Source organism: Leucopleurus acutus (assembly GCF_964270905.1).
Source record: "Leucopleurus acutus genome assembly, chromosome: 5".
Taxonomy (NCBI): domain Eukaryota; kingdom Metazoa; phylum Chordata; class Mammalia; order Artiodactyla; family Delphinidae; genus Leucopleurus; species Leucopleurus acutus.
The window spans coordinates 72,724,902-72,738,327 of NC_139147.1; the positions used below are offsets into that span (position 1 = coordinate 72,724,902).

Here is a 13,426-nt window from a genome sequence, read left to right on the forward strand (position 1 = left end):
AAGTTTTATATAAGAAGCTGATTAGGGTAGAGAAGCAAAAATTTTGACTATTTCTTGCTATTTTAAAAGTAAAATTCAGATTGTCTACATATAATGAAGAAATGGGATAAAACGTAATGATTTGAGATAATCCATTATCAAAGATTGGCAATGCTATACCTAGAAATCAATAAGTAGCTTCTCAGGTACCCATGTTTTTCCTCTAAAATATTCTTCTGAGAGTGTAAGTGTTTCTTATAAGAACCTTTACATAAAAAAATTCTATTTTAAACATAGCTAAAAATACCATTTACTTTAAATTAAGAATTCCTAAGGTGTTAGAAAAAGTTAAGATTGGTACGCAAATTAATTTATGCCTGTTAAATTGCCCCTAGTTAAGACAAGTAGTAACCTGTTGCAGCTCTTGAAACTGTCTCCATGGTAACAACCAACTGCAGGGCAGTAGGTCCCTCTACATTTATCTTCAGTTGACCACTGGATCCACATACTTACGGTCAGCATCACTTGTTTCCTGCTCACTCTGGTCCTTGTTCTTGTAGAAGGGGAATTTTCGGGAAAAGAGGTTCTTTTTACGCTTGTCATTGAATGACTGCTGAAGAAGAGAAGGAGGGGCAAAACAAAGGGATGTCTACTGTCTGTGTGTACAAAGGCCCAGCCTAGTAGCTCTGTGAAAGCTGACTCTTGTGACCACAGTGTGCAGTTTGTATATGAATTTTGCATTAATCACATATACAGTGAATTTTTAATTTAGTATTAACTTCTCTAATTCTAACATTTTATAACTGAAAACAGAAAAATTTCAAGAGTGTAATTCAATGATACGTAAAAATAAGGAGGAAGTGCTATTTGATAAAAAAGGGAAGAGTAAATCAGATTAGCTACTACTATAGTCCAAATCAAGCTTGCATCTGTTCATATCCATCCATATTTTCTAGATTTCCAAGTATTAGGTGCTCTACAGCAAAAGTTATTTAGCTGTTCAAATATTTTAAATTTTCCTTTCCTTCATTTTCCTTTGGCTTTAGCACATTTTTTCCCTTTCTCTCTCTCTCTTTTTGTGGCTCCAACAAACTAACAAAAAGCCACTACTAAAAAAGAGGACCAAAACAACTGAGCAAGTTGCTAAATATTTAAAAACCATCTTTTTTTTTTTTTTTTTAAAGAAGAGAATTAGGATAACTAAATGCTTATCAGAAAATGGGAAGAAAACTAAGACATGTCCATCAAGCACAGAGTCCAGCAAAAGAATTATCAATGCTATCTAACCAAGGAAGAAGAGTCAACTCTCCTGGCCAATTTAAATGTCATCATAACTGATTTATTAGACTTTAAGCTCTACCATATTATCTATTTTTAAAGTATATATAAATAAAATAGAACCAAATTCAATTCATTAGCACCATGTCCTGAATAGGGAATAAAATGTTTGGTGCGGGCTTCCCTGGTGGCGCAGTGGTTGAGAGTCTGCCTGCTGATGCAGGGGACACGGGTTCGTGCCCAGACCCGGGAAGATCCCACATGCCGTGAAGCGGCTAGGCCTGTGAGCCATGGCTGCTGACCCTGCGTGTCCGGAGCCTGTGCTCCGCAACGGGAGAGGCCACAACAGCGAGAGGCCCGCATACCACCAAAAAAAAAAAAAAAAAAAAGTTTGGTGCTCATAATGTCAAAGAGGCAATTAAAAATCTAGTAGTTTATACATAATTGCTATGACAGCTGATTTGACGTCCCTTGTTGCACAGATGTCTGAGACAAGTTTTTTCCCTTCCTGAATGTCCCATTTGTGCATTCACACTTTTAAAAGCAGGTAGCACACAGAAAGATGATGCTAAAGAAGAGCAGCTTCTTCTGTAATTTGTCACAAGCACCCATGTCTTGAAGGAAATGGCCTTGCCTACCAGTGACAATAGGAATTATAATTTTTATCATTTTTTGAAGTGGGAACAATATAAAGGATAGAAATTCTGTTTTAATTTTTCTTGCGTTTATCCATGTCATAAGATGCTATCAATGTTGTGAAGTATATCAACACCAGGCAGTACTTTTTTCTGGCGTGCCGGTACTTTTAGTCATGTGATGCCAGGTGATTAAGGTGATGAAATGGATTAAAGTGACTTTTAGCTCAAATTCTATTACTTGAAAAGATTTATTTTGGTAAGACTCTTTACAAAAACTTTAATTTTTATCTTTTTCAGATCAATAATTCAAAATTAATAAGTTCATAGTCATTAGACAAGCAGACTGTCTTGATATCAATCTTAAAATCTGAAGGCTCAGATAACCCTAAGCAGAAGTTAAAAATTAAGTTGAGAAAAAAAATACTGTGGAGAAATCTAAGCTTATAATTGTTTTATAAACTGTCAAGTAGCATTACTTGAATAAAAGTCTTTGCTTGAATCCAAATTTTAGAAAAGAGAAAGAGAAGAAAACAAGTTTCAATAGAGAAAAATTTATGGTAATCTAATTTATGGAAGGACTAAGTCTTTTTGTTCATGACAATAACTGATTTTGAATTTAGTAATAATTTTTATGCTAACTGATAAAACTGATACATTTTTAATAAAAGGTTATTTACCTCTGCTACTGCATATATAGTGGTCAGAGTCAGTTTCACAGCAAACAACCAAAAGAAACATGAAGTTTAAAATGTTTTGATTTTTGATATCTTTTGCAGTTAGCCAAAATGAGATATCGTAAAGATATCATAATATAGGACAGAAAGAAATGCTTGTTAGTTAAGAAATGTATTAACTGTATTACATCTAACATCCTGCAGGTGAAGAATTTATTAAAAGTGAAAAATAGCACAAGCAAACAGGACAAAAATGTGTAGGGAAAACACAAAACTGAAAAAACATACTAACTCTAGTTTCTTTATATTTTCAATACAAAACAATCTGTTTAATTACTTATTGTTATTAATGCTATATTGCAAGAGAAAGTGTAATAAATATGAGGACTGATAAAATATTACAAATTCATGAAACATATCAAATATCTAATTTCCATATGTAGTATTTCAAAATAGCTAAATGAATGTTAAAAATGTTAATGAGAAACTGAAATGTTTTTAAAAAGTCTGTATTGGAAACAAAGTCCATAACCCACCATATAAGGAAAGGAAAAGAAGAGCTTAGAACGGGAAATGGTATTACAGAGAGAAATGCAGTTCTGTATCAATGGCAAGCGTATTTTTACCCCACTCAGTATCATGCATACTTTTGGTGCTGTGTTAGAACACAGTGACTGTGTATAAAGTTGGTTATAGTCAACAAACAAGACTAAGATTTAAAAATGTCGTTAATTCAGTTAACTTCTTACAGTTTGAAAGAAAAGTTACAACATGCAACCTCTTTTACAATACACTGACAGTGTATTTTACTAAAATACTTTAAAAGACATATATAAAACAAGCACAAAAACCATTGTATATATTTCAAATACTGAGCATTTACTTGGGATTTTTTCCTCCAAAGATTTTCTATTTTAAATATTGCTTCAGATTATACTATATAATTTTGTATTTTCTGAAAGGTACAAGTAAATTTTAAAAGAATTTATCATTTGTAAAATAACTGAATGCATTATATATAATTTACTCAGATTTAATTTCTTTGATCAAGGATCATATTCCTTTAAAATTTTAAAGCTTTTAAGTCTGAGTGCTTAGTGATATCAGACATGTACAAAGAGTAGGGTTAATTTTTTTGCTGAGTTAACTTTCCATATTCATTTGAAATTTGATCAAAAGATGTTACTTTAGATAAAAAATTTTTATCTATTTATTTTTTAGATAAAAAATCCCCAAAACACAAAACATTGCTATAAATAGTATTTCAACACAACATGTGTTTCAGCATTTTCTTCAGGCCTATTGCTAGAATATTCCATTGCACTAATTACACACATACTATAGGGTGAAGCCTGTGATATCATCCATTGACATCCACTAGATTCAAGAAGGACAAAGTAAATGAAAACAAAAACACGTCTAAAATATATATAAAAGAATTTTGATATATTTCTTGCCCACCTACAAAGTCCTCCTCTTAACTGTCCCTTTATTCCCTTAAGATAAAAATTCATATTGATTTAAACATTTAAAAGATGGATTTTATTAATGAGTAATATTAGCAATAAACGGGGAAAAAATAAGAAAATTTCCATAAATTCACTTGCAAAAACCCGTAAACTTACATTATGAAGTAATTAATAGTTTTGGGAAGGCCTATTTTCTCAGATGCATTATTTATTAGCTTCATGACTAACACTGGTGACACAAGTTTATAGTTAATTGTTCATCTGAGTGAAGGCTGAAATCATTTCATTCATAAAAATAACGACCAAAAGTATGTTGTTAAGAATATATCAAACGAGAGTTTTGATAACTTGGAAAAGTCTGTGAAATGGATGCTTTAATTTAATAAATTGTTTACTTTAGCATATCTACTATTGTAGGCCACCACGGCAAGAGCAGTTGATAGTTAATTCTTATGGCAAAATCCTTCTCATTTTAATCATGTGCCTCAAACAAGAATTATGAAAAGGCCTATTACCTTCAATTATTAATTTCTAGAAATAATAGATTTCACATACTCACCCCTTTATCTCCTCTTGCTTTAGAATTGAATTTCACTGTTTTTAATCTGGCTCGTTCTTTCTTCTCAACCCTGGCAAAGCACAGATTATTTTTTAATTATAATAAACATATCTAAAGTTCTAACTAGAAATCATCAGAACTGAGACTTTAATATGGAGCATTTTTATATTCTAAAGCCTTCAGAAGTCATTTGAATCCCATAATTTATAAGAATTTCTGAGAAATGAAATACAGGGCTCATTTTATTATGAAACAAAATCACTTGTGAAATATCAAAATACAGTACAAGTATGTGTACTTATATATGCACTCTATTCCATAATTACACTGAAATTATGAAGCACCACTTCTGAGTTTAGCAATTTTCCAGGTTTCCATTTGTTTTGTTGTTTAAATGTTATCTTAGCATGGAACACATATGCTAAAAACTCAGTGTTAGAGAGAAAGCAGATGGGGTAAAATATTAACTGATGAAAGTAGGTGAAGGATGATATGTGGGTGTTCTAAGTACTATTCTTGCATTTCTCTTATTTTTCTATAGCTCTGAAATTTTTGAAAATAAAAAGGAGGGAAATAAAAAAATTAAGCTTAATTCCAATGATATATTTGTGTAAATACATAAAGTAACCAATTATAGTGTACGAAATAGAGGGTTTTTTAAGAAAATATTTATTTGGCTGTGCTGGGTCTTAGTTGCAGCATGCGGGATCTTTGTTGCGACATCTTTTAGTTGTAGCACGTGGGATCTTTAGTTGTGGCAAGCAGAATCTTTTAGTTGCGGCATGCAGAATCTTCAGTTGCGGCATGTGGGATCTTTAGTTGTAGCATGCAGGATCTTTAGTTGTGGCATGCAAACTCTTAGTTGAGGCACGTGGGATCTAGTTCTCTGACCAGGGATCGAACCCAGGCCCCGTATTTTGGGAGTGCAGAGTCTTAGCCACTGGACCACCAGGGAAGTCCCCAAAATAGAGTTTTAAAGTATCTTTGGGAGGATATACAAGAACTGGTAACATTAGTTATCCCTAAGAAGGTGAAATGGGTGCTTGGGGAACAGGGTTAAGAGACAGCCTGTATAGCTTTTAAATCTTTTGAATTTTAAACCTTGTTAAAGATGTTACCTTTGAAATAAGCAAGCAAACAAAACTACAACAAATGTACAATCTGCAATCATGTAGATTGTTACAATATGAATCGTGCAAAATTTCATATAAATTAAGCTTTACAAATCCTTGATTTCAACATAGCAATTACATTAGTATATAGCAGAAAAATGTACCAAAACAGCCTATGAATAAATGCATATCTTCATTTTTTATTATCTAGCTATACAGTTTTACCATGGGTACAGAAGAACCCTAGCAGTCATGGATTTAAAACTTGCTTTTTCTATTCCAAAGCAATCCTGAGGGTCCATGATATGAATAATTAATTTATAATTCTGCCTAGGCACTTACTGAGGGCACTGAAAAACTAACATTTAGTGAGTAAACATTTACAACTCAAAATGGTTTTGTTTTCTAATCATTATCTAGCTGAGTGACTTCAATTGTGTTTATTTGTCAACACTGTTCCCAAAAGAAAGCTAAGGATTGTAGGAACTACAATTCCTTGTGCTATTATTAGACATAAAGAGGTCTAAGAGGTCTAAGAAAGATATCATTCTATTTAATGAAAGATATCATTCTATTTAAGAAAATACAAGTTTAGAATACACTGAAGAATGAAATGGCATAATTGGTTGTAATTTCATACTGCATTTTATGGAAGGAAAATTATATTCTATAATATTAGTCATGAATTTGGGGATCTGTAGAGGTCTCAAGGTATATCTCATCTCTTTTATCACTTCTGGCTTCAAAATCCAACCTTATAGAATTTTTGTACACAAAATGAAAAATATCTCTTTCTACCAAAGTCAGCTGTATTTCTCATTTGTTGCAAGCACATGTAAAACCTTTGCAAGATATAAGACTCCAAGGGATAAAGACAATTTTTAGGAACTCTGACCTTGATATTTAAGATGTGAGGTTTCTATTGACTCAACAAGGCACAGTGGAAGCATTTCTGGATTTAAAGTGTACTACATTCTATTCCAGGAAAAAAGTTATGCAGCTGAGGGCTGCATTGCTAAAAGAGGAGTTGCCACCAAGTGTAAGATCCAGCCAAATAGTTGGATCTTGCTAAAAATATGGATCTAGCCAACAACAGTCATAAATTCCAAAACCACAATTACAAACCTTGGCAATATTTTAACATTTCTACTCTTCAACGTCTAAAAACAGGTGTACAAATATATATAAGGTAGAGAGGTTTATAAACAGGCACATGATTTGGCATAAGTATCGATTTTAGAGACTCTTAACAAAATAATTCCAACTTATTAATATGAAAAGAACAAGTTTATTACGTCATAAGCTTGACTTGAAGTGAATTAACTGGCTATAATAAACATTAATGTTTCACTGACAATTTTTACTGGCTATCTTAAAACTTCTAAGTTTTAGGCAATGATTTGGATGAATCAGATCTCATAAATAAGCTCTTTTGAGGAAATTATGAACTGATGTTTTAATACCTTTCCCATAGAAGTAGACATTGAATAGCATTTCATTGACCTTAGAGGGGGTTCTAAGTTGGGATCACCCTTTTCAAAGACAATCTGCACTTAACCACTTTTGCCACTAGATGGTTAAGTATGTAGCAGTGAGTGAATCACTACAATAAATAGTTAAAAGCAAAGAGGAAAGAGCAGTGAATGCATGGATACTTTTAAATTAAACAAGAAAACAGAGATGTGAAACACATTCTTAGATATTTCTAAAAATTTTGCATTTACTTAAAATGCTTTCATTTTTTAAGTCTAGAGGAGGAGGCAATTCACACAATCAAAACTCCTGAGAATTTAGGTTTTAACACCATCTACATGGGAAAACTACAGAGGCTTTTAATTCTCTCTCCCTCCACTGGTATAGATATACGGCACAGTGACTTAAAATATACTCATTTTGTTTTTAGCAACTAGTAGGAGTTTTAGAGAAATTTCTATTTGGGGGCATCATATTCTCTTACTATGTCATTGGTTACAACATAAGGTGAATAAAATTAAATGGTTGTGAAACACAATATATAAAACTGAGCATAAAATCACCACTTCAGTAAAAGAAATTTAAAGAAACAGCAATTATTTATGTTGTCCAATTTTCAAGTGGTAAAACTGTAACAGACTTATATTTACCTGCGTTTACTGGGAATCACCCCAACTTCATCACTTTCACCATCTGGTGTAACCTGCCTGGCCTGCCACCATTCGTCATCAGAAGCATTAATAACATGGAGGATATCTCCAAATTTGAAGTTCAATCCCTGACTAGGAAGGCCACTGTCTTTAGTCTTGTCATAATCAAAAAGGGCCCTAGATTAAGAAGAAAAAAGTCCATAATTATTTCTTATAATGATATTATGAATATTAAATAAACAGGATCCTAAAAATATATATATAATCTGGGTAGATAATTAAACAATGTACCATGGTAGGCAGAATAATGCCAAGCTCAATTTTGTGCTATATTATTGGGTCGACCAAAAAGTTTGCTCGGGCTTTTCCGTGAGATGTTACAGAAAAGCCCGAAAGAACTTTTCGGCCAACCCAATACAAGAAGACAATGAGACTAAAAAAGAAATAGCAAAATTAACTTGTTATGTTAATAGATATACTACCTTATTTCTCTCAACACTGTATGAGAAATAAAAAAAATACTTTTAGTACAATCCAATGGCAACCTGTATTGAATTCTAAAATGAAAACAAATCTGGTCAGTTGTTCTAAATTAATAAAGTAAATATTAAAAGAGACACTTCTCTTTATTTTGACTAGACACACTTGGGTAAACAAATTCCCTGACTGATCTGATTCATCATTTGTGGACTTTAATACTAGATCAACAGAGTGATTATTTTCCCAGTTAACTTTCCTTTCATTTGTTCATAAAACTATAATTAATAGGGTTTTCAGAGTCAATAACAATGATGAAAACTAACTACAGATGACGCTATGATGACTTTAACAGCTGCCAACCATTTTGGAAAAAATACTGTATTAATTTAATATAGTAATTGCAAAATGTTAGGAATATTTTAAAATTTGATAACAAGAAAATAGTGTCCTGATACTTAATTAGTGTACAATATTTAAACAAATTAAATTCTTTTTCTTTAACATCTTTATTGGAGTATAATTGCTTTAGAATGGTAACAAATTAAATTTTAATATTCAAAAAACCTCTAACAAGAGTACAGGAAGGATCCCAGGAATTACATTTATAATACAATTTATTCATTCTTTTGTTCTAATTTGGCAATGGGAAATTAGGATACAAATCATATTCCTTTTTATGCTACCCAACTCTTAAGAGTATCTCTTGAAGTAAAACTGAAGAGGGGTGAAATTATTTGATGGCTAAATGAATGAACTAGTTATCAAATGTGTTCTTTCAAGTCTTTTCAGTGGCTAACAGTGTGAGGGAAGTAGGTGAGAATCAAAAGTGGGAAGGCTTACTTAAACATATATTAAAACATATCCAATACATTGGATTTTATTTGAAGAAAGAATTCTACAACTGTAAGATAAAGATTATAAATGATATAAATGTGAAGTCATTACTTCAGTAAATTCTGAATACTAAGGAAACGTCTTTCTACTGGAAAAGTATAGTTAACTTCAAATAATACAAAGGTTTGATATAGTTAGTAATTTACTAAATATTTATTTAAAAAGGTAATTAAGTAGATATGACAAAGATAAAGATGACAAAGATGATGAAGATACAAATAAACAGAAGATAAAATAGCAAATAAAGTACCTTAAGAGGTAGAACAAATGCCACAGGATATTCAGAAAAGGGAAAATACTACATCTCAACATTTTTATTATCATAAATTAATCTTTTGAATTACAAAATCAACACAACTATATTACCGATGAGCAACGAAGAAATCACTCACAATCTCTACTCCCTATGTTAGCATTTAAACTTTGTCTTTTAGTACTCGGATTAATAAAAAAAAGGAACTCATGGAATACTTACTTGAGCTATTAATCATAAGAATATAATGAACACCTGTTAATCTACTCTCCAACCTAAGACTATACACAAAACTTTTATCAGTAACTTACATTCACCTATGTATTTTTCCCCTTGATCCTGTTTCCCTCAGATTAAGAGTTAAGCACTGTTAGAAGGTAACCACCATTCTGAATACAGTGTTTATTACTTCCTTGCTCCTTACCCTTTTTTGTTGGTTTGGTTTTATCACACACATATGGATGACTAAGTAATTATGTATGATTTTACCTATTTCAGAGCTTTATAAAAAAGGTATCATATTGTATGTAGTCTTTTGTAGCCTTTATTTTTACTTTTGAAATTAAAAATACATTTACTAAAAAGAACCATAAGACTTCTGGTTAACTATGGCAGATTGGCTACATGTATCTACAGGCATACCTCATTTTATTGTGCTTTACCTTATTGCATTTGCCAGATATTGTGTTTTTTTTTTTTTTTTACAAGTTGAAGGTTTTGTGGCAACCCTGTGTTGGGTTGGCATAACCCTGTGGTAATCCCAAGTCTATTGGTGTCATTTTTCTGACATTTGCTCTCTGCATGTCTCTATGTCACATTTTGGTAATTCTCCCAATATTTCAAACTTTTTCATTATTATTATATTTATTATGGTGATCTTTAATGTTACTATTGTAATCATTTTGGTGCATCACGAACCATGCTCTTATACGATGGTAACTTAATTGATAAATGTGTGTGTTCTGACTGCTCTACCAACTGGCCCTTCCCCATCTCCCTCCCATCTCCTTGGGACTCCCTATTCCTTGAGACACAATAATATTGAAATTAGGCCAATTAATAGACCTACAATGGCCTCTAAATGTTCACATGAAAGGAAGAGTCACAGGTCTCTCACTTTAAATCAGCTAGAAATTGTTAAGCTTAGTGAGGAAGGCATGTTGAAAGCCAAGACAGGCCAAAAACTAGGCTTCTTGTCATCAAACGGTTAGCTAAGTAGAAAAAAAATGAAAGTGCTACTTGAGTAAACACAGGAATAATAAAGTGAAACAGCCTTACTGCTGACACTAAGAAAGTTTTAGTGGTCTGGATAGAAGATCAAACCAGCCACAACATTCCTTTAAGCCAAAGTGTAATCCAGAGCAAGGCCCAAACTCTCTTCAATTCCATAAAGGCTGAAAGAGGTGAGGAAGCTGCAGAAAAGTTCAAAGCTAGCAGAGGCTGGTTCATAAGGTTTCAGGAAAGAAGTCATCTCCGTAACATAGAAGTGCAAGGTAAAGCAGCAAGCGCTGATGTAGAAGCTGCAACAAGTTATCCAGAAGATCTAAATAAGTAATGAAGGTGGTTACACTAAAGAACAGATTTTTGATGTGGACAAAACAGCCTTATATTGGAAGAAGATGCCATCTAGAACTTTCATAGCTAGAGGGAAGTCAATGCCGGGCTTCCAAGCTTCAAAGGGCAGGCTGACTCTCTTGTTAGGGGCTAATGCAGCTGGTGAGTTTAAGTTAAGCCAATGCTCATCTACCATTCTGAAAATCCTATGGTTCTTAAGAATTATGCTAAATCTACTCTGCCTGTGCTATAGAAATGAAACAACAAAGCCTGGATGACAGCACATTTGTTTACAATATGGTTTACTGAATATTTTAAGCACACTGTTGAGACCTACTGCTCAAAAAAAATTTTTTTCTTTCAAAATATTACTGCTCATTGACAATGTACCTGGTCACCCAAGAGCTTTGATGGAAGTGTAAAACGAGATTAATGCTGTTTTCATGCCTGCTAAGACAACTTCCTTTCTGTAGCCCATGGATCAAGGAGTAATTTTGACTTTCAAGACTTACTAGTTATGATAGTGATTCCTCTTATGGATCTGGACAAAGTAAATTGAAAACCTCCCATAAAGGATTCACCATTCTAGATGCCATTAAGAGCATTGGTGATTCACGGAAGAGGTCAAAATATCAATATTAACAGGAGTTTGCAAGAAGTTGATTCCAATCCTCACTGATGACTTTGAGGGGTTTGAGACCTCAGCGGAGGAAGTAACTACAGATGTGAACCCACCTTGGTGAAGATGCTGTGAAGATTATTGAAATGTCAACAAGGGATGGAAATATTACATCAACTTAGTTGATAAAGCAGCGGCAGGATCTGAGAGAGCTGAGTGCAATTTTGAAAGAAGTTGACTGTGGGTAAAATGCTGTCAAATAGCATTGCATGCTCCAGAGAAACTGTTCACGAACGGGAGAGTCAGTCAGTTTGTAAACTTCACTGGTGTCTTATTTTTAGGAAACTGCCACAGCCACCCCAACCTCCAGCAACACCACCTTGATCAGTCAGCAGTCATCAATATGGAGGCAGGACCATCCACCAGTAAAAAAAAACTATGACTTGTGTAAGGCTCATTGATGGTTAGCATTTTTAGCAATAAAATATTTTTAAATTGAGGTATATATTATTTTTAAAGACATAATTCTATTGCACATTTAACTGACTACAATATAGTATAAACATAACTTTTATATACACTGGGAAACCAAAAAATTCGTGACTCGCTTTATTGTGATATTCACTGTATTGCAGTGGTCTGGAACTAAACCTGCAAAATCTCTGAGGTAATGCTTGTATTTCCTTTCCATCCTGAAACTCACTAAAATGACGACACCACCACCACCACCACCAAAAACAAACACAAAAGAGAGACGACAACAAGGAGGAAAGAGAGTTTAACATGGTTTTGGATGATGGTAAATTTAGCAGAGTAGAGGAAGCTCTAAATAGGGTGCCTGAAGAGAAGGATATTGAAACAAGATTTATTCCACGAGACCCCAGAAATGCTCACAAATTAGAGGTGTACACTATCCAGGTAGGCAGAGATAAATTACTGCCATGAAAACAGAAGAACTGGTGGAACTTACTATAGAAATTAAATGTTACTCAAATGAAGAATATTTTATTATAAAAAGATACAGGTAAACAGAAGTGTTGGATGATATGACATATCAAGCTACACTAGTCACCCAGTAAAATATCAACTTAAAAAATTTTCTGGTTTGTATTTATTTTGTATTTATCATACTATTATTATTCAAGAGGTTATATAACTTTCATTAATAAAATTATAATAATACTCCAACTCCTGAAAGACACACTATCAGGAAATCAATCATAAAAAAACATTTCCTTGGTTTGCAATACACTTTTCTACAGTAAAACTAAGTCATGGTGAAAAACCTGAAAGAATCTGCATGCATGCATAAAGACTGCAATAATCAGAAATTTAAAAAATTTACCTGACATAGAGGGATCGCTTCTGGCTAGTTCGAAGAGAACCTGAACCTGAACTAATGCTACTATTCATCATCTGCTCCCGTAAGTCATGTATTTTGGCTTCAAAACGACTGTATTCTGATGGAAGAAAAAAGAGAAATAAATTCATATTTTATATTCTAAAAAAATAAGTTACTTGAAGATAAAGTATTAAATATGTAAGCTGTTTTATAATTGATTAAATGTGGTCAGAACCTTAAAAGAGTAATCTATACAAGATTTTGCCCAAGATGCAAATTTTAAAACTTAACAATCTCTAAGTGTACCAGGAATTAGAACTGGTTGAAAACAGTATTTTCAGTATGCTATTTTAAAGTTCGTATCACATTTAATAAAGGACAATTTCCATGTATCAAATAGCAGTATCAATTTTACTGTCGAATTTAACTGTAAATTTTAAAAAGTAGGATTT

The 13,426-nt window shown here is 32.8% G+C and overlaps 1 protein-coding gene across 11 annotated transcripts in view; it reads right to left on the reverse strand.

The window, feature by feature from the left end:
- Nucleotides 1-13,426, reverse strand: part of DLG1 (discs large MAGUK scaffold protein 1) — a 287,859-nt gene that overhangs the window by 39,107 nt on the left and 235,326 nt on the right. For 5 of the 11 annotated variants that reach the window (XM_082839777.1, XM_082839778.1, XM_082839782.1 and 2 more), the window contains 4 exons: nt 12,978-13,092; nt 7,833-8,009; nt 4,598-4,667; nt 493-592 (listed from right to left, as the gene is read on the reverse strand). In XM_082839777.1, coding sequence (XP_082695903.1) covers nt 493-592; nt 4,598-4,667; nt 7,833-8,009; nt 12,978-13,092 — 462 coding nt within the window. The remainder of the gene's footprint in view (nt 1-492; nt 593-4,597; nt 4,668-7,832; nt 8,010-12,977; nt 13,093-13,426) is intronic. The other 6 variants (XM_082839775.1, XM_082839784.1, XM_082839781.1 and 3 more) reach the window with 2 other exon arrangements.